Consider the following 23,328-nt stretch of genomic DNA (forward strand, 5'->3'; position numbering starts at 1 on the left):
TTTAAGCCACTATCAGTGAACTAAAGCCATGTGACAATCAATAGAGAAGAGTTAGAGAGTACAACACCATACATGTAACTTGACCAGACAACTCAAACGGAAGAGGTACAAATATACGTACAATACTCAGCCGGGCGAAATCTGATCGCACTCGTTTGCTCTTTAGTCTCTTCCTGAAGGTGATTTTACTCCTGAAGCTCATCCCGAGAAGAATTAAAGGTATACAGAAATCAAAAAGCAAAACATCAGCTTTCTGTGTTTAACAAAATGTTCAAGGTAATTCAAAAGTGCTCCAAACAAACCCCACGTCGCACACGTGCTCTAACAGAAACAGAAGTGACACTGAGTGGCTTTGTGAGTGTGTGTTAGCACACGTGGATGTAGAGGAAGTTGATGTTTGATGTCCAATACACACACACACTCACTTCAGCACACACACACACAAATAGACACAGACAGAAAATCCCCATCAGGTGGGAAACCAACCAATCGAGGGTGTTAAATTCTACACATCATATTTTCCAGGACGTTTACTTTTTACCAGGTAAACATGATGTAAACGAACAAATTTAACAGCTGAAAGCAGCCTACATGATTAAACTTAGAAACACACTCGAAGCACAACCGCCTCGTCTGTTTAACACTATCATAACCACACACACACACTCTCAGTTTAACCCTCAGCCCTGTATCTGCTTATCAACAACACACACACACAGATACACCTCACAACACACATACACGAACATGCAAACTATCAACTTCCTGTTCAAAAGCTGGCCTTTCTCACACCTGTCTCAGGGGGGATGTGTAACAGATAATAAAAACCAGAGTGAATAAAAAAAAAAAAACTCAATGATGCATTCACTGCTGCAAGTTTCAATTGAATCAAATAAATACATTTGAAAAAAAGTTTGATAAACAAAAGTTTTGCCTGTACAGAGAGACGCTCACTTCCCCCCGATGGTAACCTCAGAGCAGAATAGAAATCAGCAGAAGAGGAAACAAACCTTTTCATCTCCCAACACATAGCACAAAGCACTATTGAAAGTTCTTTTAGTGATGAACGGTTTATGTTTGAGGCAAAATGTATACAACCTTAAGGCTGCTTTTTCTTCCTATTTTCGTTGTTAAAACTTACATTATTATAAATCACGCTATTCCTGAATTTCTCCTCAGCGATAAGTTAAGTATATTCTATTCTATTCTATTCCATTCTATTATATTCTGTTCTATTCCATTCTATTAGGGATGCACAGATATAAAAATTTTGGCCGATAGCTAGGCCTGTCACGATAATCAATAAATCAATTAACTGAACGATAAATAAAAACGTCCTCGGTAAGTTTGCCAGCCTCGATAAACTGACACGTCCATGCATGTTTGTTTTCCTCCTCTCTTTCCACCAAAGAGGCTGAATGAGAAGATGGCTCACAACGTCTATCTTTCCTAACATCAGGTGCATAGGTTCTATAGCCGATTTAGCAGATTTATAGCGGAGTGAGCATCTGTCAAAAATGCGATCTTTGGGGTGAAGACAGGGCTGCTCGCGCATACACACGGAGAGAGCTGAAGTGAGCGTCCTGAGGGGTAAGGAGGAAACACACGCTAATATGAGTGATGGCACAAAAGATACGGTTCTTAAGCCGCCTGCCACAGTCCCAGTGTGGGAATATTTTATTTTTCATCAGAATGAACAAAGTGTGAGCTCATGAACACCAACAAGCTGATATGTCGCATTTGTTTGAAAATAGTGGCGACGAAGAAGAAGAAGGGGAGGTGCAGCGGAGCCTTGTTCTTTGGCAATCTGCTCTTACTGAGGCTTTTGGTCTGCAAAGTAAATAGAAATAAAAGCGCCAAATGGTGGGCGCCCAAAGACAGCTACATTGCCAAAGAAATGCAGCCCTTCATTACGGTTGAAAGCCAGAAATGTTAAAAATCGTCTAGCAAAATTTGTTATCGTGACAGGCCTACCGATACCAATACCTGCTAATAATATTGCTGCTATGGCCGATAACCAATATTTACCGAAATCAATAGTGGTAAAAAAAAAAAAAGGAATCTGATATGAGGTGTCGAGGTAGTTCAGAGAAAAAGAGTGGCGTGAGCGTGAGAAAAGACAGGATCAAAGGATGGAGTGCCTGAGGTGAACATAATCAAAATAAATAAGTTTTGTCTGTTTTTTGGATCAAAAACAGGAAGAGAGACATAAAAAAGGAGAGTCCACTCTTTTTAGGTAGTTTCTGTGTTTACATACTCATAGAAAACAATATTATTTGGGTCTTGAAAGATCGCTCAAGATGCTCTGAAAATGGCCTGCAGCCAATGAGTAAAAATTGGCCCACTTCTACACATCGGCTTATGCCGGTATGTGAAAAAATGACCAACATTGGCCGATACCGATATTGATACCGATATTCCATACATCCCTATATTCTATTCTATTCTATTCTATTCTATTCTATTCTATTCTATACTTTCATTAGAAAATGACAGTTTAGATAAGAGATGACAATTCAGATTAGAGTCAATCTTGAGGTTAAGGTGCGAAGACGGTTTCACACATCCTGAAGGTCGAAAAAAATACAGAGTGGTTTTATATGTGGAAGGTTAGGCATGTTTTAGATCTTGCTGTTGGTGACTGGATATAGAGATGGTATTGTTAAATTATGATAGAAAACTGTCTAATGTCCATGAGAGAATGAAACAGTAACAAAGCCCCATAACTCTCCAAGCACAGATACTTCTGAGTAACACATTAATCTTAATCTGCTTAATGTTTTCATAATCTCATAACCATTAAAGAGTCTTTGATGTTGTACTGCACTCCTTCAAGCCTATTTGATGTCAGCAGCACTACATCTTTCACTCTCATCCTCCCTCCATCCTTCCTCTCCTCTACCCCAGCTGTCTCCCTCCCTCACTCCAAACATCCTCCCTCTCTCCTCATTTCATCAAACATCCCAGGCGTTGCACTCCTTTATTTCTTCTTCCTTTGATACTCTCTGTCGCTTTTCTGCTCCCTTGTTCTCACCCTATTAAACATCCCTTTTAACATCTGTTTGTCAGTCCTGGGCTATGCTTTTTGTCTCTCCATCCCTCTTTTCAGGGCTGAGAGAAAGAGTGGGTGTTGATGTTGGTAAACTACAGCTGTGTGGGGAGGTTACAAGAAGAACACCAGACTGTCGGCTCACAGTGTGGCTTTCCCTCCAGAGTGTGAACAAGGAAGTGAGACAGTAGGAGAGGAGAAAGGGTGCTCTGAATTAGGGGAAAAGTAAGAGCAGAAACTTATCAAGGAAAAGATGGAGATGAAGACAGAGGAAAGTCATAAGTTTTAACTACGTCCACAAGCTGGTTTGTATCATTCTTAAGCACAGATTCAAAGGCTTATCATCGTGTTAAGGAAAAGATGTGAGGAAAGTATGACAAAGACAAGGAGTGGGGAAAGTGTGGGAGAAGAAAATAAGTGTGACAGATTGACTGAGAGATAAAAGAGGAGGACAGCTGAAACAGCATAGAGAAGAAACCAGAAACAAGCCATCTGCTTTATATCACTGAAGCAATACACGATCTGTAGAGAGACACGCTGGGACTAACAGAGAATCATCTGAGCAACGTCCCTCCTGTGAGCTGGTGTTCACTACTGGAAAGTTAGGAAAACATATTAGTAGATTTTTGCTTTCTTAAAAGACACAAGCAAACTAAATATCTGTGTGCTGCCTGTCTACTTCACACATCTACTTCATTCAGCATTTTTCACTGATTATTCTCCAAACTGCTAAGAGCTCTCATTCAGAACTGCACAGAAAATAATGGAAACTCAACAATCTTGTCGATGACTAATTAAATACACAAGCATATTTCGAAATGTCACTCAGGAGGTCTCCAGAGGTCAACAGCAAAGCGGATTGACAGCAGCCAAAGAGAAACTGAAGAGTTTGCATTCTTTCCCTGACCACTGTGTCAGTGACAGTGACAGAGGAACAGACAGAGTGTCCAGCTTGGAGGGAGTGATGGATGAAGACGGACAGTGTACAACAACGTCTGACAACTGAAGCACGACAACTTATTGAGTGTGTGTCAGACTTTTGCATGTCCCACCGTTTGGACTTTCAGCTATCACTCATATGTCCTTACTCTCCAGTGAGTCACTAATAGACACTGTAAACACCTTTGCAGTTCCCCAGCAGTAACAAACTGAAGTCTGCACTTTTTATTTGTACTGGATACTGCACAAATGCTACTTAATCAGATCTGTTACTTTGTGTATAAGCAGGGCTTGACATTAACACCGGCCAACCGGCCAAATGCCGGTGGATTTCGGCAGTGGCTGGTAACACCACTGCTGCCACTGTCCACTTTGGCGGGTTGAATTTTATCTCAAACGTGGAGCAGAGAGACAAGCAAAAAGATGACTCTGATGATGAAAGCTCTGAGGAAATTTAATTTACCTCTCTTCATTGTCATTCTCGTGAAAAAAGAAATGATTTTCTGATAACAATCGTGAATAAATATTTAAGCAGACAGTGTCTCTTGCTGAGTTTTTATTAGTTCAATTAATCCCCTTTACCATTTTATTATAAGCAATAACAAACTACTATTTCAATTACTATGTCTTAATAGACTGCATATTTTCATATGAAAGGAGCACAATGTTACACACAACTTTATCAGAGCTGAATACCTGATTAAGGACCTGTGGATTTTAACATTGATGTAGTTTTGTTTTGAGCATGCATAGGGGTCATTTACATTCAAAGAGGTTGTAAATCTTTTTTAAGTAAACTTTAGCATGTCATCATCGGCTTTAATCACATTGAACATAATTATCCAACAGCAAATTGTGGCCAGTGAAAATACAGAGTGGCTAGTAACTCTGGGATACCACTAGCCACAGTGGCTGGTGAGCAAAAAAGTTAATGTCAAGCCCTGTGTATAAGGCTTAGTGAGTTATGTGAAATTTTTAAGTCTTTGAAGTAAGGCTGAACAAGCAATCGATTTTTAACTGACATCGCAATGTAAAAGAATGCAATTTTTAAATCGCAACGGCTGCACTTAAAAAAAAAAAGTTTCATGTACACAGACCTGAAGGAAGTATAGTAACTTGAACTTGTCCTCCCTTAAAACCAGCAAAAGTCAAAATGCTGTTTTTTTTCTGGCAAAAAAACCCTGTGGGCTACAAAGGTCCATCCAGTAGAATGATCGTGTCTGGCAGAGCCATACCCCATAATCACTATGTTCTGTATGGTTTGTTACTCTTACTGACAACAGGAGGTCAGTAATTTATTACAGTGTTTCTTTTTCTTTTTTATTTAAGAAAATGTTAACAGTATCTTTTGTCGTGGTAGTCATACTATAAAATGACTTAAAACTTGTGTTAAGAGAACAATGCGGAAGATTAATGTCCCCCCTAAAAAATCGTATGCTAAATTGCAATCACAATATTGGTCTGAAAAATCGCAATGAGATTATTTTCCAAAATCGTTCAGCCTACTTTGAAGCGCTCTGAGTTTATATTTTGGGCTCTAAACCAGTGTCCATATGGTTGTAAAAATCGTTTTATGTCTCCATTTCTTTTAGTTCCACAGTGCTAAAACAGGTCAGACAGATGTAACATTTACAACTTTCATAACTTCATGCTGTTTCCAATATTGCCAAAACTTCTTATCACCTTTGGAGTTCCCCAAGGCTCTATACTGAGGCCTTTACTATTCTCAATAGGGTGGTAGTATTTCACCATTTTTATTTTTTTCTTGCCTTATGCAACTTTAACCTGAGTCCTTTAAAAGAGTGCGTAAATCAGTACAATGAATCATACACTGGATCTTTTCCCTGAAGCATAAATCTGGACTGCAGAAAACTGCTGTGCCATTTCTTCTAGGAGTTAAATTACTTCTTGATTCTACTTGGTTCTACTGCCAATGAAACAGCATCATTTGGGTGTTTTGGACTGAGAATGGGGGAAAAGTTGGCATTGTTGCAGTACTAATAAATCTCTCACTCCCATGAAAGAAAAATAGAATGCACCACCAGCAAAAAGCAGAGTTAGTGTGCTAGTTTCTAGCACAGACTGGCCTGAATGCAACAGCACACATTCTTATGCTTACATTGCAAGAATCAGCTGCAAACATGACTTTGCAGGTTAAAGTTATGACTCTAGTTTGCCAGAGAGACCAACAAAAAAAAAAAAAACAGGCACAGAGACAGACACGGAAGGTTAATAGAGAGAGGGAGAAAAGGAAAAACAGCAAGGGCGACTGTAAAGATCCTACACTGCCAAAACTTGAACATTTTTTCCACTAGTCTTTCAGAAACCAGGGTCTTTCTGGGAATAAAACTCCAGCCAACACTAATGGATACAGATACCAAACAGATGGTTCACATGCATCACTGCGCTGTAAAAGAAAAGTCATGAGGAGGAAACACACATGAACTTTGATATCTTTCATTTATCCTGTCTTACGTTCTCCAGTGTCTCTAATTCATTCATTTACAAGCTCGCTCAAACAACTCTCCTCCTGCGTCTTATTCATGGGTCTGTTTAAACAGCTATTTTTATCATCTCTGTGAGCCATATGCACAGAAAGACTTGTTTTCCCACAGAAACTAAATTCCTCATGTCTGACCCCACCATCCCCCTTCTATTCTCCTCTCTCCATTTCCGTCCTGCTGCCTCTCAGCTGTGATGGGTAACAAGCAGGCCCCATTGGCTCATTGATCATAATGCAACCTCAGCAACAGAGGCAAAGAAAAGAGCAGACAGAAGGTTTGGCATGGGAGGGTGGATAGAGAAACTAAAAAGGAAAGCAGGAATTGGTCAAAGTTATACAAATATAATCATACATTTATACAGATCAAAATAGAATGCCACTGTGCACACCATTTCTGTAGAACCACCTGCTGTAGCTTCTTCTACGTGCAGACACATGCATTAGCTTTTAATGCATGGCAACTTGGAGGTTGCATTGCTAGTTACCATGACAATGATGGTCAGAGGTGAGGTGGTACTGGTGTAACCCTCAAGGGTCGGAGTTGCAGCATCCAATGATATCTGGTCCTGTCTCGAACACATATGACCGCAGTCAGCCCCACCCACTGATCGGAGAAGAAGGACCACACTTGCCGAACAACCCATAATCCACTGCTGCCACTTCTGGTCCAGCCCGTTCTACAGGTTTCACCTGAACTGCAGTGCCTTGTTTTTCCTGAACTCAACTGTCTGCTTCAGTCAAGTTCAATTTGCCCCTGGTCCAGCCAGTGGTGCTGTGCTGTGTTCAAGCCCTGTAGGAAAACAGAGGCTCCATCCTGGTGTGGCGTCCTGGTCCTGCTTTGCAAGCTCCCTACTGCTCTCTCTCAGCCTCCAGCTCCTAATGTTGCTTTCGCTGAGCGTACACACTGGCAGCCTTACATGGCTCTCACTCTCGCTTTCTCTCTCTATTCCTCTACAACACACACACACACCACACACACACACACATACACTGGCTGCAGCTGTGCGTGGTTCAGCCCAGCCCGGCTCAGCCTACAAATCAATGTCGGCAATAGCTGTCAGCTGACCAGAACCAGCTGCTACACACACACACACACACACACACACACACACACACACACACACACACACACACACACACACACACACTCAAACCTACATGATTTGTCTGATTTCCTTGCTCCTTTACTCCCTCTCCATTTTTCTTCCAATCACACCAGTCCTTTTAAGTCTGAGTTGTGCTGGCTCTGCTTGTGCTTTTGTGGTTTGTGCACAGAAAACATGATGTAAAGTGCAGACATGCTATCCCACACTCTGATTTAGTAAAATAAACTCTCCTTTTTAAAACATAGTGGTTAAAAAAGTGTTTATGCATACACAATGTATGCTGCAGTAATGTCTAATGGCTCTGCAGAGGGATGTTAGGTAGTGGCCAGAGAGGCTCTTGAATGGAAAGTGGATGAAAAATGGTGGGTGGGTGGTTTTGCACATAAAGTGTGCCAGTGGAGTTTTGGGACCAATGAGCAAGAGTGAAACTTCACTGACTTCTGCTCAGCAGACTGACAGGCAGTAGGACTTCAGGTAGGTTTAAAACAAGTGCTTCAAGTAATAAAAATCTTAACTTTAGCTCAGACACTGACTTTAATCGCTCTAATTGTTTTCATGTCAACATAACATCTGGTTCTGCCTTAGTTTCAGTGCTCTACTTTCAATGTGTGTGGCTATCCAAAAAGAAAATGTGAGCATTCTCAGCACAAAATGGCTTTCATATGTTTTGCAGCAACTGTCCTTTCATTGTTAAGTTCCCGTGTTCTTCTTTGGCAGTTGTACTTGCAGAACCAAAGTTTGTCCAAAATATTGATTTTCAGGAAGGTTTTTGAGAAGAATGGTTTAAAGCTTGGATTTCAGTTTACTGCTGTGTTGTTGTTTTTTTGTCAGTCACGGAAACCCATTGACTTTTGAAGTGGTAAACAGGGAGGAGATGAAGTTTGCAGACAAGGAAAATAAAACAGTATTGGACCGACTGGGACACCCGTCATTCATAGTTAAAACTGCACTTGCACTCGCTTGTGGAAGTGAAACCAACTTTAGACACTCCTCTTAAAAACCATAAATAAATACATAAATCACAGACTGTTTTAAAAAAAAGAGAAGTCAGATGTTTTTTTGCCAGACTGACGTGGTGACAAAATAAATAGCATGCCCTAAGACCACATGGCTTCCTTCACTGCTGTTACATCAGCATTTTCATACCACCTATGACAATCTTTCCCGGTATTTCTTTCCTTTTTCTATTTGAGGTCTGTGTCTGCCTGGACTGTCTCATTGAGTTTTAAATAAATCCCAAAAAGTTTGAAATAATAATTTCCACTGGCTGAAAAACAGTGAGTGAATACATAGACTTAGTACCACTAACTCAGCAAGGAAAAAATGTCATGTGACACACATGGTTAAAAAAAAAGATATCTCCAAACCTGATATGACAGAGAAAATTAGACCTTTGTTTAAGCATGTTAAAGCTCCAGAGAGGAAACTTTAGCGAGTAATGAAGCAGACTGAACTTTATACTAATGCTCCATGTGACTTTTGATTTTAAAAGCAAAATTATCAGCAACCATTTTCTATACTGTGCTTTTAATGCTTGTAACCATTGCCCCATGTGTCAGTAACACAGCAAAACAGCCTTTGTTGACCCTTTTCAGAGCATAAATATAATTTAGGGATACACTTATATTGTCTTTGATTCATGTTTTATCTCCTTATTTGCTCTGCTTGAATGACATATTAACCCACTGCAATCTATGATATATTTCATTTCTTTATTCAGGTTAATATGTTTATTTTTTCTCATGTTTTGTTATAAAAAAATTCAAGACTCCTCTCAGTTTGGCTAAACTGGTAAAAATGTCTTGTGTTATCCTCCAGAGTTCCTATATTTGCTTGTTTGCCAAAAGCAGATTGTAAATTAAAGATGCTATATAAACTAGAAAAGCATTCAGAGCCAAGCATATTGTGATTGTCACGCAACACTTTAGTCCTACTTTAATGTTATACCCTTTCAGCAGACTGTCTGCTACAATTTGGTGTTAGTTGTAGATAACCTGTTACCTGACACATTTCATTTTCTGGATCTTAGTATCTAGAATATTGCCAGAATCTCAATCATATTTTCACATCCGTCAGAAATTATGGTGACCTTGTCTTGTATTGTTTTGCAAAGCAATCCAACCATTTATTGTGGAGTTATATACACATATGGTGAAAATGGCTCACAATGATAAGGAATCCTTAAAAAAAAATCCTAGATCCAGACAGTGATCCAGATCACCTCCAAAATGTAATCACTTCTTCTTTATCTTTATCCCATTTTGAACATTTCCTGAAAATTTCATTAAGATCGGTTTGTTACTTTTTGAGTTATGTGGTTCACAGTCAAAATAACAATCAGATAGACAAAAAAGATGGACAAATCCTCCCAAAAACATAACCTTCTTGGTGGAGGTAATAAAGTTATTACAACCACATAGAGGAAAAACAAATTGAGACAATTAAAAAATATACACAAGATTTATAAAACTTTCAATAACAATGACTAACTGCTTCAAATCTACAAAGAATTTGTTCAGTGCAGTGGACTCTCTCGACCTGAGGAATCATTGACTCACCAGTGAGATTGCTTTTGTCAATGCCTTGTTTGTCAGCATATAAACATGCCAGCGCCTTCACTGTTAATATTTCAGTTCCAGTTTTTTTGTAATGTTCGGACATGAAGGCAAGTCATCCACTCTCTAATACAGTCAGTAAAATCGACATAAAATTGGTGCAAACCCATAGACTAGGGATGTCCTGATCAGGTTTTTTGCCTCTGAGTCTGAGTCATTTGATTTTGAGTATGTGCTGAGTCCTGATCCAATTCTTCTACTACGATAAATCCCACTCCCCGCTTTAAGGTCTTGACGTGTTCTGCTCCACTTTACGACATTCAACCAAAAGTGTCACTGCAGCAAAGTGGCATCCCTACCATGGACTGTATAACACATTCACATAGTTATACTGATACAGAATTTTGAAGCCTTTCGGTCCACCGTGGTTGAGGCAAAAAGGTAGGACTTTTGCCTCTTTGCAGACTACTACTGTGTGCCTGCCTTTCACTCATTCAGCAATGTCCTTATAAAGCTAAAACTTGTAAGTTTGCTAACTTTAGCCCCATTTCCACCTAGCAGTCTGGTTTCGATCAGTAGGGTTTGATATGGGCTTGGTTAAGCCTGGTTCTATTTGCGTTTCCACAGCCAACCGTGCCCCCTCGTGGTGGGCAGCATGTAAGCTGGATGCCGACAGATGCATAAGTAACATAACAGTGTGACACAGTGTACCCCACTAATAAATCCAACGAAGAAGAAAAACGTGACACAGTTAACAAAGAGCAACGATGGAAGACATCCAGCATTTCGTCCTCTTTGTGTTTGGCATGTGGCTCTTTGATACAAAGTGCAATCAAGCTTTGTTTCTGAGAAGACTGTGTGCCGTGAGGAGAAATACAGCTGCTGTCGCTCGGTCAGTAACAATTCTTTTGACCAATCAATGGTCAGCAGTGTTGTAGCTCCACCTTCTAAGGTTGGATCGGTTTAGTCTGGCACCCCTGCGGAATGGTCCCAGAATGTGGAACAGCTCATCTCGGTTATTTGGGGATTTAGTCAGGTCATGACTTACAACATCCCCAAAAAACATCTGCCCCTAACAACAACAGAGCGTTCCACACTAAGGGAGGTCAATGAGTTCAAATACTTGGGCGCATGGATCAGCTCCACAGAAAAGGATGTTAAAGTGAGGGAAGAAATTGCCTGGAGAGCTCTTAATGGCATGACCAGGGTGTGGAAATCCAACCTCCCCCGGCACATCAAGACCAGTCTGTTCTCTGCGACCGTGGAATCCGTTCTTCTCTATGGCTCTGAATGCTGGACGCTAACACAAGCCCTATAGAAGTCCCTGGATGGGTGCTACACCAGAATGTTACGTGTGGCACTGAACATCAACCAGGGCGAACACATCACCAACAAGTGTCTGTACGGGACCTTACCAAGTGTATCAGAAAAGACAGCAGTGAGGAGGATGAGACTAGCTGGCCACTGCCACCGACACCAAGATCTCCCAGCCAAAAACCATGTACTGTGTGAACCAACACACGGGCATTGATCAAGAGGACGCCCCACACCAACCTTTGTGGACGTACTAAAGAAAGATGCTAGTGCAAAGAGCACATATGAGCTGGTCAGATGTATGGAGAGCCAAGATGACTGGAGATGCCGATGGAGGGCTTGTTTGAGGACGACGTAGAGAGAGTCAGTAGAAAGTAGAAATGCTGTAAAATGTGTGCTGTACCGACAAACTGAACTGAATCACTAGGTGGAAACGAGGCTATTGAAAATGACTAGTTATAAGACAACTGACCCCCTGTACAGAGAAATGAAAGTTTCATGCCCTAGTGATTTTTTGATTCCAGCTAAAAACATGTTAATTTTTAGCTGTACTAAATGGACTCTCAGTGAACTGAAGTTTTTAGCACCTCCCCATGGTCTTCATATTTTTAGTCTGGAGATTACCACTTGTGCAAACCTCAAGTAACTCAGTTTCGCTTTAAACATTTTAAAGACAAATTGGACCAGCTCAAAAAGGCTCACCATCTATTACTCTCTGAGGTCATGGGAAGTGGTGGCTTTTGAGATAAATGACAGCCACAAGCACAAGTGACGTAAACAACAGTGTGAAAAACCAGAACACACACTCATTAAGGGGACTGTTTACATGTATGTCCTATAATCCAGTCATTTATCTCCATATATGCATTGTTTTGAAGCTAGGGATATGTCACATAATGCACAGTCCAAGGCGTTTTTACTCTCTCAGATCACTGCAGTGAGGACGTAGCCATAGTGATGCCGTGTGGTCATGATTAAGGTTATTAGAGTCGATGTCAATGTGACAGACACACACCCACCCACCACCCACGGAGATGCTCATTATTATAATGCTTTACATCTCTAAATAAAAACAACACAAGATACAGGATTTGACCTGAGCACGTACCAAACTGCTGTTCTCTCCCACACAGTGTACAAACATTAATGTGTCTCTCTGATACAAAGTAGATGACAGTGCATATGTTGAGTGCAACGAAGCAGGGATAGATATAACCACACCTACCACCATTTAAATCACCACTCTCCTCCCAACACCTCCAAACCCATTGTATCTCACTAAACTGTCTTCAGTGCAACATGCCTGAAAAACAGTGGCTGTAAATCGTGCAGAAATCCACAGTGACAGGCTTTGTTTGTGTGCCAGGCCTCTACAATGGTCCTGTCATGGAAATATGCCCACACACACATGCCCTGTAGATGCCAGCAGAGTCCCCGTGTTACACAGCTTGCATGGTGTTATGCTCTCATTCACTCCGCCTGCCTTCACACTGTTTTCAAACACAGAGTCTGTCTCCATACTGGCTGCTGTATGTTCCTATCCAAATATACAACAACGGTTTAGCATTCTGTGATGTGCAAATACATGCAAGAGAGGGTTGGATAATGTAAATAAACCAATTTGTACCATGTAAAGGAGATTTTCAGTGAAATGGTGAAAACAATTATTCCTATTCTAACTTGTCAGCCAATCACTGCGATAACTGCCTTTTTTTTATATACCCATTAAATTGAAGATGTGGCATTTCTGAAAAGTATGCTATATAGAAAGGCAGTAGTATACTAAAGCTGTGATAAAATTGGCCCAAATCAGCCTTTCTGCATCTTTTTCAAACAATTACATGAATATTTTAATCTCCACAAAGCGTGAGAGAAATGAACAGTTAGAAAAATACTTAAATTTGATTCAGCAGAAATGCGTACTATGTATCTTCATGCCAGGATGCAGTCTGCTAACAGCTTGTGAAGCGTTTTGTCATGTAGTATGTGAGGTAAAGTAAGGAAAGCTAGACTGAACACAACCTCTCTGATGTTTGTTGGAGACACTTTTCTTGTGCTTCATCTCTTTTTAAAATACAAGTAGAGAGAGAGGATTTTAAGCAAAACACCCAAGGCAACTTCCAGCAAATGAGGCGCTGAGTGCTGAATAAGTGATGAGGACCTCACACTTCCAAGGAAAGAGATGAAGAGGGCGACACACCCTCTGCGGTTTCCAGCATAAGAAGAGGCTAGCACTCAGCTCCCTGGTCTCCAGTTCTTGTACTGGAGCTTGTACAGAGAATAAAAAAAATCACATCATGAAATGCGAGAACATAACTCTACTAAAACATCACCTCCCCTGATAAAACAGCACACAACAGTGAGTTACTCAGACAAGTCTCTTCCATTGTAACATAAAAACCTGCTTCCATCACCAGCAAACTCTAAACAGACCAGTTGCCTTAGTTTTGGGCATAAAGCACACACCGGTGACTGCTCTTTGGTTCTTCATCACTCCCTAACTGTCCTCAGCCTTGTAACAAGATCAGTAAAAAGAGGCCAGAGGTACCACTTTGTTCACAGTGGGTGCCCAAATCCACACAAACTAAAAGTTTCTCAAAGTACAGGTCAGAGATGAAGAGGGCTGAAAATATTCTGATTTCATTTTTTTCCTGTATGCCTATGCTGTTTTTTTCATTTCAAACCAAAAGGAAAGAAGTGCTTATGAAAAAAATGAACCCAAACAAGTGAAATTCAAGTGAAGTTTGGCACAATGGCCCCCATACTGTACAGTTTTTTGTATTTTGTTTTATATTTTTAATGTGGCCGAGGCTGATATGGTTTCGTATTTGATTTAGTGACAATGTAATAAATGTAATAAGTCATTCTGATACCTTTGAACACTGCATAATCAGTGCAAAGACTTTAAAGTCAAGTTTTTTGGGTCAATCACCAAGCACAAAGCGAAAAATGCGACATGCTGATTCGTCATATTGCTTTATTCCTTATTTTCTCAGTTTCTTACAACACTGAATAAATCTTCCAGAAAACTGTGCAACTTGGAAAAATTTCTTCTTTTACTGTTGTTTTAAGTAGGAATAGACCGATTATTGGCTGGGCCGATTATCAGGGCTGATATTTGGCATTTTCAAGCATATCGGCATCTGCCTTTTTTTTAATCCGGCGGCCGATAAGAAACAAATTTAAAACTGTGTTGTTACGGCTCGGATGCAGCTGCTCTGCTGTCTGCGGTCAGTACTCAATCCCCAGCACTGTCCCACCCACAGTACCATCTGATTGGTTACAAGCAGAGCCATGGCTTGGGAAACAGCCAATCAGCAGTGCAGTTATTACAGTTATTGCAGTTAGATTGAAATTTTGGAAAACTTCATTTACTGTAGAAAACTTTAGCTATTTATCTTTTTAAGTTTTCATTTAACTTATTGAATCATGCTGCTAAGCCTGGGAAGTGTTTAATAAACTCATGCTTAAAGGTATTTGAAGAAGGTAAGGGTTGGAGTTTGTATTGTTCAAAATTTTGACACCAATATTTGCACTTTGACTGCAAATTAATATCGGCTTCAAATATCGGTTATCGGCCTCATTGACTACAAACAATCAGTATTGGTATCGGCCTGGAAAAAATCCATATCAGTCTATCTCTAGTTTTAAGTTGTGCTCTTGGTGGTCTGATGGATGGATGTTTTATGCTGACTGATAAGACATCCCTGAACCTAAAACCTTGTTGTGGGTTAAATGTACCCTCTGGACTAGCATTGTTAGCATGCAGTTGTTGTGTGTCTGAACACCTTACCAAATGTGTTCTCCCTCTGCTGTGTGACCAGGGTTAATCTGTGTGTAAGTCTGAACCTCTGCAGAGGATGACATCACCCGGGTGTAAAGGGCAGTGTGCTGCCCTCATTTGTTCACTCTAATATTTTCCAGATGTACAGCCTTAGTCTCTAAAATCCTTTGTTACTGCTCAAAAACACTGGAAGCTGTGCTGGATCTACAGGAGTTAGACGTCTGTGTGTGGAGGAGCATGTTGCAAACACATGCACGTTACTACTTAAAAAAAAAGACAAACACAAGTCAGTTTAACTGACTTTATATACCTCAGCCAACTAGGCCAAGTAGGAAACCACAGTCCTGCACACTGCCTTGTAAGCAGTTAGCTGGGCTATAGTTAGGTTCCCTGTAGAGCTGCAGGCTGACTCACGGCAGTCCTATTTGATGTGGTGCAGAGCTCCGCTCCGTTTACTTGGGAAAACACTCTCCTGTTCCCATGGTGACCACAACAGGAAGGATGCTGTCATTTATTGGAGCCCGGTTCTCAGCAAACTACAGCTCAGCCCTCAGGCGCAACAGGAGGGACACAGGGTCAGCCCTCTTCTCCTAAACCACCTCTTTCACCTCACACAGCAGCACACGTACAGCTTTTCTTTCAAACAAAGAGTCAAATAAAGCCAGGAAAGCATCAGGTATCATATCTTTGTAAAACAGAGAAATGCAATGGATAGAGAAACTAAGTGTCTCTTTAAACAGGATACGGTGAGTGTAGTTTGAAGCACGTCACTGGTGATGACAGATAAATTTATCCTGATGTGATCTTCTCGGTAAAACCTCAGTTTGCAAATGTAGCGCCACCACAGCCCACTGTTTCGTGCACAAACAGGAAGGCTGCCTAGGCAGTGTCTGAGGTGAGGCTGTTTTTTAACTGAAGCACAGAGCCACTTTAGCAGTCGTTTCTTTTCAAGATAGCCAAACTAAAATAGAGACTGAAATACTCGTGCTAAAAACTGATAGAGATAAATTCCTCTTTACTGTACTTGTTAGATAACGTTTCAGAGGACTACAGCTATGCTTTACTTCGATTTCATTGTCCTTTCATCTCAAAGTTTTTATGTGTGAGGTATTTTCATACAGTGAAAGTGGAACATTAAACCATCATTTAAAAACAAAGAAATCCCAGATACTCTTTGTGAAGCAGCACGTAATGCCTGCTCAAATTCTAGGGGCTTCCTTACATCTGACTCATGTTGGTTTCTGTTCAGTTGCTCAAAAGCTTTCCCTTTCTCTTTTACTCTTCTCTCTCTGCACACATGTTAGAACTGTTTTACACAGATGTCTTTTTAATTAATGAGTAGAAGTAGATCTGGAAGTTCCTGGTTTGATGAAGCTAAATGCTGGTGTACAGGAGCAATAGAAAATGCGAATCAACCCAGTTTTTGATACCAAATTGTGCAACCTTGCTGCAGCATGCTCACATTGTGAGCCTGAACACAGACTGTGAGGAATGTCTGACAGTTTTATCTGGCCCTGAGTCGAGCTTGTCCCTGGAGGAGGTAACAGGAAGAGGAGTGAGCGCCACAGCACACTGCCAATGCCATCTAGTGCTGAGAGCTCTTCACAGCAGCAGGCCTTGCAGGCGATGAGGAGGAGAGAGCCAGTCTCCACACCTCCCTCTCACCCTGCCACATCTTTAATGAGTGACCTCCAGGAGGCGCCGTGTGCCAGAGATACTATCTGGTCCTCTGGCAGCTGGTTTGTTTAGAAAAGGAAGCTATTAAAATGTCTTTAACTGAGAAGCAAGTCCTGAGGCGTGAGGGGGGTGAGGGGGTGATGGGGGGAGTAAGTAGGAGAGGGGAGCTGAGGTGGAGAAAGAGGAAGTTGGTAAGAGAGAAACTGCTGGGAAGAGGGGAGGCTGTTGAAAATTTTCCATTTATTCACCATCGACTCCCCCACCTCTCAAAATGCATCCACCTCCCCTCATCAACAATCTGCCTCCCCCTTTTCCTCCTTTGTTAGAGTAACCTCACCTGAAAAATGGAGTCTACTTGTTCTGTATAATATCCTGTATTTGAGGATGGAGCCTTGCTGTTAAATTTTATTATATATTTTTTCAATTCATTATTTTTTTCTTTTCTTTCTTTCTTTCTTTCTTTCTTTCTTTCTTTCTTTCTTTCTTTCTTTCTTTCTTTCTTTCTTTCTTTCTACTACTCTGAATGATTGATCTCTTTTATTTATTTTCATATTTTGTAATCATTATTATCACACATATTCTCACTGAACTTTAAAATGATACAAGTCTATATTTATTATTGTACCAGTTTACAGGAAAAAAAAATAAAAATTTGCAAAAGAAAAAAAAATTAAATACAATTTTTGAATATCTTTGGAGCTACCATCACTTCTCATATTGGCATCTGTCAGCTGGTTCAGGTATGAATAAAGGTGCAATACTAAGTGATCCACCATCTTGACAGTGATAGATTCCATCTAATGTTCAGTGTAACCTCTCTTTATACAAAGAATGAGTGCAGTATGTAGGGCCTCATCATCTTTAGGGGTCCTCATCTTTGTACATGTGATTAAAACAGACTGACTATTCATCAGGCTCTATTATGTTCATAACATAGCATTTTGCCATGTGAAGACCTTAGGCATTACAAGCAGGCATAATAATGGTGTTTGAGTATATTTTGTGAGCCAATTTGATGTAACACATTTAATACATGATCCTGCTCCTACTGTTTCACTTTCACTTTGTGTACTATGATGAACACACATTGTGCTGTTAGACACTTTTACTGTTATCCCCACTAGACACATTCAGTGTTTGTTTTTAATCTTCTCTGCTGTTAAATGTGAACTTATAGGCATACAGTTGTTTTGTAAGTGCTGTTGTCTGTCCCCACGGTGTACATTGCTTTGATCACCTGTGCCTCCTGTTTTTACCATCAAGCTTCTTCCTCATGAAAATTAGCTCAAGTCAAACACACTGAGTCTTGTATTTAAAGTGAATTCAATGAGACTTACTACTGATTAATTAGTGAGAAAAGGGACAGAGGGAGTTGGGGCAAGCTGGTGTGTGCAGGAAAAAAGTTGTGTACGTGAAGAGGGTGATAGGTGATTAAAAATCAGCCATCAGTCATGTGTGTCATATTTGTTAAAGGAAACATAACTTTAGCTGATACTGATGTTTTATTTGATGTAAGAATGAAGTAGAGTAATACATAATAGATATATAGATACAAATATACTTTGTTCCCAGATAAAGTTTGTTGAGTTCAACAAAACTTGGGAGCTTTAGAATAAATTCTGCTGAGGTCCAACTTGGGTTTCTCGCATTCTCGTGCCCACTGTAAATGGATTTTTGGCATATTTATTGTAAGTAAGTATTTGCAGTTAAAAAATCGATCTTCTTGGTCTTCATTCTTGTTTCTTTTCTTTAGGGGAAAAAAAACGAAAATTTTCTTTGCTATGCAAAAGAGTTGGTTTTTGATTCTGGCGAGATTAAAAACATTCAGAATGAAATGGAAAACTTGAACAACAGGCACAATTTGGACTCAGTGGCACGAATAATGTCCATTGTTTAAGCCATCTCATATGTTAGCCTGCCTTCCTGACTGTTATATTAAATCGGCTAACAGCTGACTCTGATATTTTAAAGGGAAGGGGAAAATCTGACCTATAAGGCTGATAAAGAGGAGACTAGTTTCATTTAGCAGTCATTCAGCAGCAACACACTCAGCTACTGTACTGTCTGTCTGTCAGTGCTGGCGCCTCATTAATTCATTCTCCCACGTGGCATCTCTCCACGTCTCCCTGATGTTCCCCTCTCCCTTCCTCCATGCACCGTATCAGGCCTCAGCAGGCGAGCACTGATGATTGAGGTCACCGGCTTCTTATGCACTCTGTGATAAATATTTGCTATAAAACTCATCCCCTGAAAAAAACAGTGGTACAACTTTTCATTCGCCCAGTGAAAGAGTACACTTCTAAAATCTGATACAAAGATGTGCTTTGTTAATGATGGCTAAAATGAGAAACATTTATTATGGTATAAAGACAGGAAACGTAGAGAAAATGGGCTGAATTTTTAGAAAAAATAACCTAGCCAAGAGAGAGGCACAGTAATTAGAAACAGAAAAGGAGCTTCACTGCAGAGAGAGGTTTTGCTGGTATTAATCCTCAAGTCAAAACTTGATATTGCCAGAAAGAACACAGCAGCAGGGTAATAAAAGCCATTCCAGAGCTGTGGACATGATCACTCTGCCATGTATGCGCTGTTTCATTTTACACAGCTGTCAGGCCTGTCCTGTTTCCTGTCCAGGTAACATCGCCCTCAATCAGTAACACAATTCTCAGACTCCTTATGGAAGCCAAGTAAAGCTCTGTACACTCTGAACCCTCCTCTTCTTTCTCCACATTTCTGAATGTCTGACAATCAGAAACCTTAACGACTCCTCGAGCGATCATCACTTATGATTTCTGTTTCCTGTAATTCTATGAGCTTGAAAAGTTCATCTATACTCTTTCTAAATCAGGCCCAAGTTGATGTTCACGATCATGCAGACATGCTAGAAATACACACACTGACAATGGACAGAATGCTAATGAACAGTTGTGTCAGCCTCATTCTACTGAGTAAAATGTAAATCACAAGACTTTATGCCAACCCCCATCTACACCCTCACAGTACAGAGAAGACCCACTAGAATGCCTTGTTTGCAATAAATCATTCAGTCATAACGCCTACATGACACCAGCACAAAGCCTACATGTAACCTCTGTGTAACCTCCACACCAGCGCTAACTATCTACCAGACGCCCACTCAGCATAGCTCCCTTCTCCCTAAGGTCCCGGTTAAGACCGAGGACACAGCTGTTCTGAAGACTTTTCCTCATGCGTTTTCATTTGTAATATTCCCGCTTACCTTTCCCCCTTCCCCCTATTAAGGGATGCAAAATGTCTCCCTCTCTGGCAGCTGTTTTTTTTTCCTTCTTCATTTCTTTTGCAGATCTCCTTTCAGCCCTTTGGCTGACATTTAAGGCACACAAAATTGATGAAGGCACATTGAAAGATTCAGTGTCAGACATACACTAGGCCAGAGCAGACTCTTAGGAAGGCTTTAAATCTACAAGGATGACAGACAGTCATGGGTCTGAGTAATGTATTCTCACCTTTCCTACCTTCACTTATTGAACATTTTGGCTCGGGGCTGTGTTTCCAGTGGGACTCCTCTTTGTGTGAGTGAGCATGAATAGCAATGAGTAGAGCTGACATGTTTGGATCTAATCTTTCTGCACTCCTTCAATTTAATAATTTAATAGTTTAGAACAATAAAAAATAAAGACTGAAAGACGAAAACAGGTGCTCTATGTCACATCACAAATCAACTGTATCATATTTATGGACTGTTGTTCAGTGACAATTTGTTTCTGATACTGAGTTTTGAGGCATATGGTCGATGGGGGCCATATTGGAACTCCTAAAAAAAAGTCACTTATGTCCTCGTTGAGGCAAGTCTCATAAATTTAATAACTTCCAAAATAATGACCAGTGAAAAAATTCATACTCCTTACTGTGCGAACCATAAAGACATAAGCTATTCAGCTTTTTTTTTCTTTAACCAGGTTGTAAACATGTTTATTGTTTTTTACATAAAATAAAAAACAATACGTTTCCAATTTTCAAAGTGAGATTGTGTTTTAAAAGAGATTTTAAATTTGTATTTGAAGCCATGTCAAATACAAATTTCTGTTTTACTGCAGAAGAGACAAAGTTTCATCGATCGATCTATCTATCTATCTATCTATCTATCTATCTATCTATCTATCTATCTATCTATCTATCTATCTATATATCTATCTATCTATCTATCTATCTATCTATCTATCTATCTATCTATCTATCTATCTATCTATCTATCTATCTATCTATCGATAGATAGATAGATAGATAGATAGATAGATAGATAGATAGATAGATAGATAGATAGATAGATATATAGATAGATATGAGCACATGAGCTTTTAAGAGAAGCTCATGTTCAGAGGAGAAACTGAAACTGAAGTATCAATCTTATCACCCAAGTATTGATCAATACCGATCCCAACTTTGGCATCAGTATATCAAATTTTTAGATTGATCGGCACACCGTTACTCATAGCTATATAGTGGATAGAAGAGCCGCACACAGAAAGGCGAAGAGCCACATGTGGCTCACAAGCCGCAGGTTGGCCACCCCTGGTATACTTTATCATAGAATTTCAATAAACATAGTGCTACTCTGCTATTTGTTGGACTTTCTTAGCCCAACTTAGCCAATGTAACAGTCCACCTACAAGAAACCAGTAGATATCTTTATATAAGACGAATAAATGTCAATGTCCATGTTTTCAGCTGAGGTTGTTGGGTATTTAACAGTTTTCCTGAACTTGAAAAAACGGTTCGGTTCGGTCTGGCACCCATATTAAAGGGTCCCCAAGAGTGAGACTGCTGGTCTTGGTTGTTTGGGGATCAGTCCCAGGATAAGTCAGTGGAAACGCCACAAAATGCGCGCTGTACCAAGACGAACCGAACCAGTCTGCTTGGTGGAAACGCGGCTAAAGACATGTTATAGAAGTGACCACAGATTGATCGGAGATTTGAAGACAGCTGGCGACTTAAGTGTAAATCAGAGCAGCCACCCACTTTGTTTGTATACCAGTCTATTAACATGTAATTCTGCTTTAAAGTTATGCATTTCAACACTGGGCCTAAAGTCTCACTTTTAAAACCAGGAAGCTTTAAATGGATAACCAACATGGCATGTTGGCTTAAAAGCATTTAAATCCTCAGAGCCTACACATGTTTTTTACAGGCTTATTTGACTGGATGAGTTAATAAAAATTTCCCACACACACATACTGCTGGAATCTGGACTTTATCAGCATTACAAAAAGTAGTCTAAACAGATATGGTGCCATGTATAGATGGTTGAAAAATCTGTCCTTTGATCCAAACTAAGTATGTTAATGGAAGCTATATTTTCAAAGTATAATCTTCTGTAAGCCAGTTGACCAGCAACTGGAACTATGTGTTCCATTTTCTGTTCACAAAACAACGTGTGAGCCTCCATGTTGATTGCACCTGTGTTAATGGACATGGCTCATGACCACTGAAGGAGAAACATTTATAGGGGCTTCTTGTTTCGTTTTCTCTTCTTGATGTTCCTCCTGATAGCAGGGCAGAAAGAACAAGAAAGGATTATTGGTGGGTCAGCCAGGTTGATCAAAGCCAGCAGGAAACAGTTTGACAAGCAGAGCAGAAAGAGACAAAACATCTAAAAGGATTCAACCTGAGAACCAAAATTCTCTTTTAAGGTTTATAGACTCTGAGGCAGGCTTGCAAAAAAGGGAAGATGTTCTTTCTTTACATTCAGCCAATTTGTTGCTTAATTAGATCACCCTTGTGCTGTTTCACAGGATCCAGCCAGTGGAGAGAGTTAATGAGGGAAAGTCCCCACACGTATAACTGCCACACAGAGTGTTTAAGTGTGCGAATACAAGAGGGCGAGGGCAGCGGGGCACAGGGTCGGACGGTAATGGCAGCAGCATATTCAGGCCTCCTACTCTGGAATGCAGAGTGAGGGAGAGACACAACACTTCAATTCACTCACAGAGAGCTGCTGAACTATTCTTAGGCCAGTATGTGAAGTGGACCCCCCCTCCTCCCCTCCCTAGGGGCCATGCAAAGAGTCTAGATGGACGAGTGGACATGGTGTCTATTAAGGTGCAGGGCAGAATAGTGTGGCTTTAGAGAAAAAGCGAGAGGATAAAAAAGTTAAGCTCCAGTGAGGCAAAGCTTGGTCAGCTTAGTGTGAATGGAGCTGTTCACTGGCTGTGAAGCCTCTGCAAAGAGCCTTTTGTAAATGTACATTGGCACAATGCATGGAGCCCCGGGGACTCTCGCCTCCTCTCATGTGACTTCTCTCAAATACTGACATACTGACAGCATATTTTCTCCCTGCCTTTCTACTTTTCTTACCTAGGCTAAAAAGACCCAAAGTGTTTTCAAACACAACTTAAATGCCTGCAGTTTGACTCTACAACCTA

The 23,328-nt window shown here is 40.4% G+C and overlaps 1 protein-coding gene across 7 annotated transcripts in view; it reads right to left on the reverse strand.

Moving 5' to 3' along the window:
• dock10 (dedicator of cytokinesis 10) overlaps nucleotides 1-23,328 on the reverse strand; it is a 76,147-nt gene that overhangs the window by 42,377 nt on the left and 10,442 nt on the right. For 4 of the 7 annotated variants that reach the window (XM_074680085.1, XM_074680080.1, XM_074680084.1 and 1 more), the window contains exon 1: nucleotides 6,977-7,361. The exons of 1 other annotated variant lie outside the window; for it this stretch is intronic. In XM_074680085.1, the coding sequence (XP_074536186.1) occupies nucleotides 6,977-7,135 (159 nt within the window). In that variant the 5' untranslated portion in view covers nucleotides 7,136-7,361. Of the gene's footprint in view, nucleotides 1-6,976; nucleotides 7,362-23,328 lie in introns of those variants that run through there. 2 more of the 7 variants (XM_074680081.1, XM_074680083.1) reach the window with 1 other exon arrangement.

Source organism: Halichoeres trimaculatus, unplaced genomic scaffold (genome assembly GCF_033239565.1).
Source record: "Halichoeres trimaculatus isolate MK-OKI-2021-1 unplaced genomic scaffold, fHalTri1.1 fHalTri1_scaffold_9, whole genome shotgun sequence".
Classification (NCBI taxonomy): domain Eukaryota; kingdom Metazoa; phylum Chordata; class Actinopteri; order Labriformes; family Labridae; genus Halichoeres; species Halichoeres trimaculatus.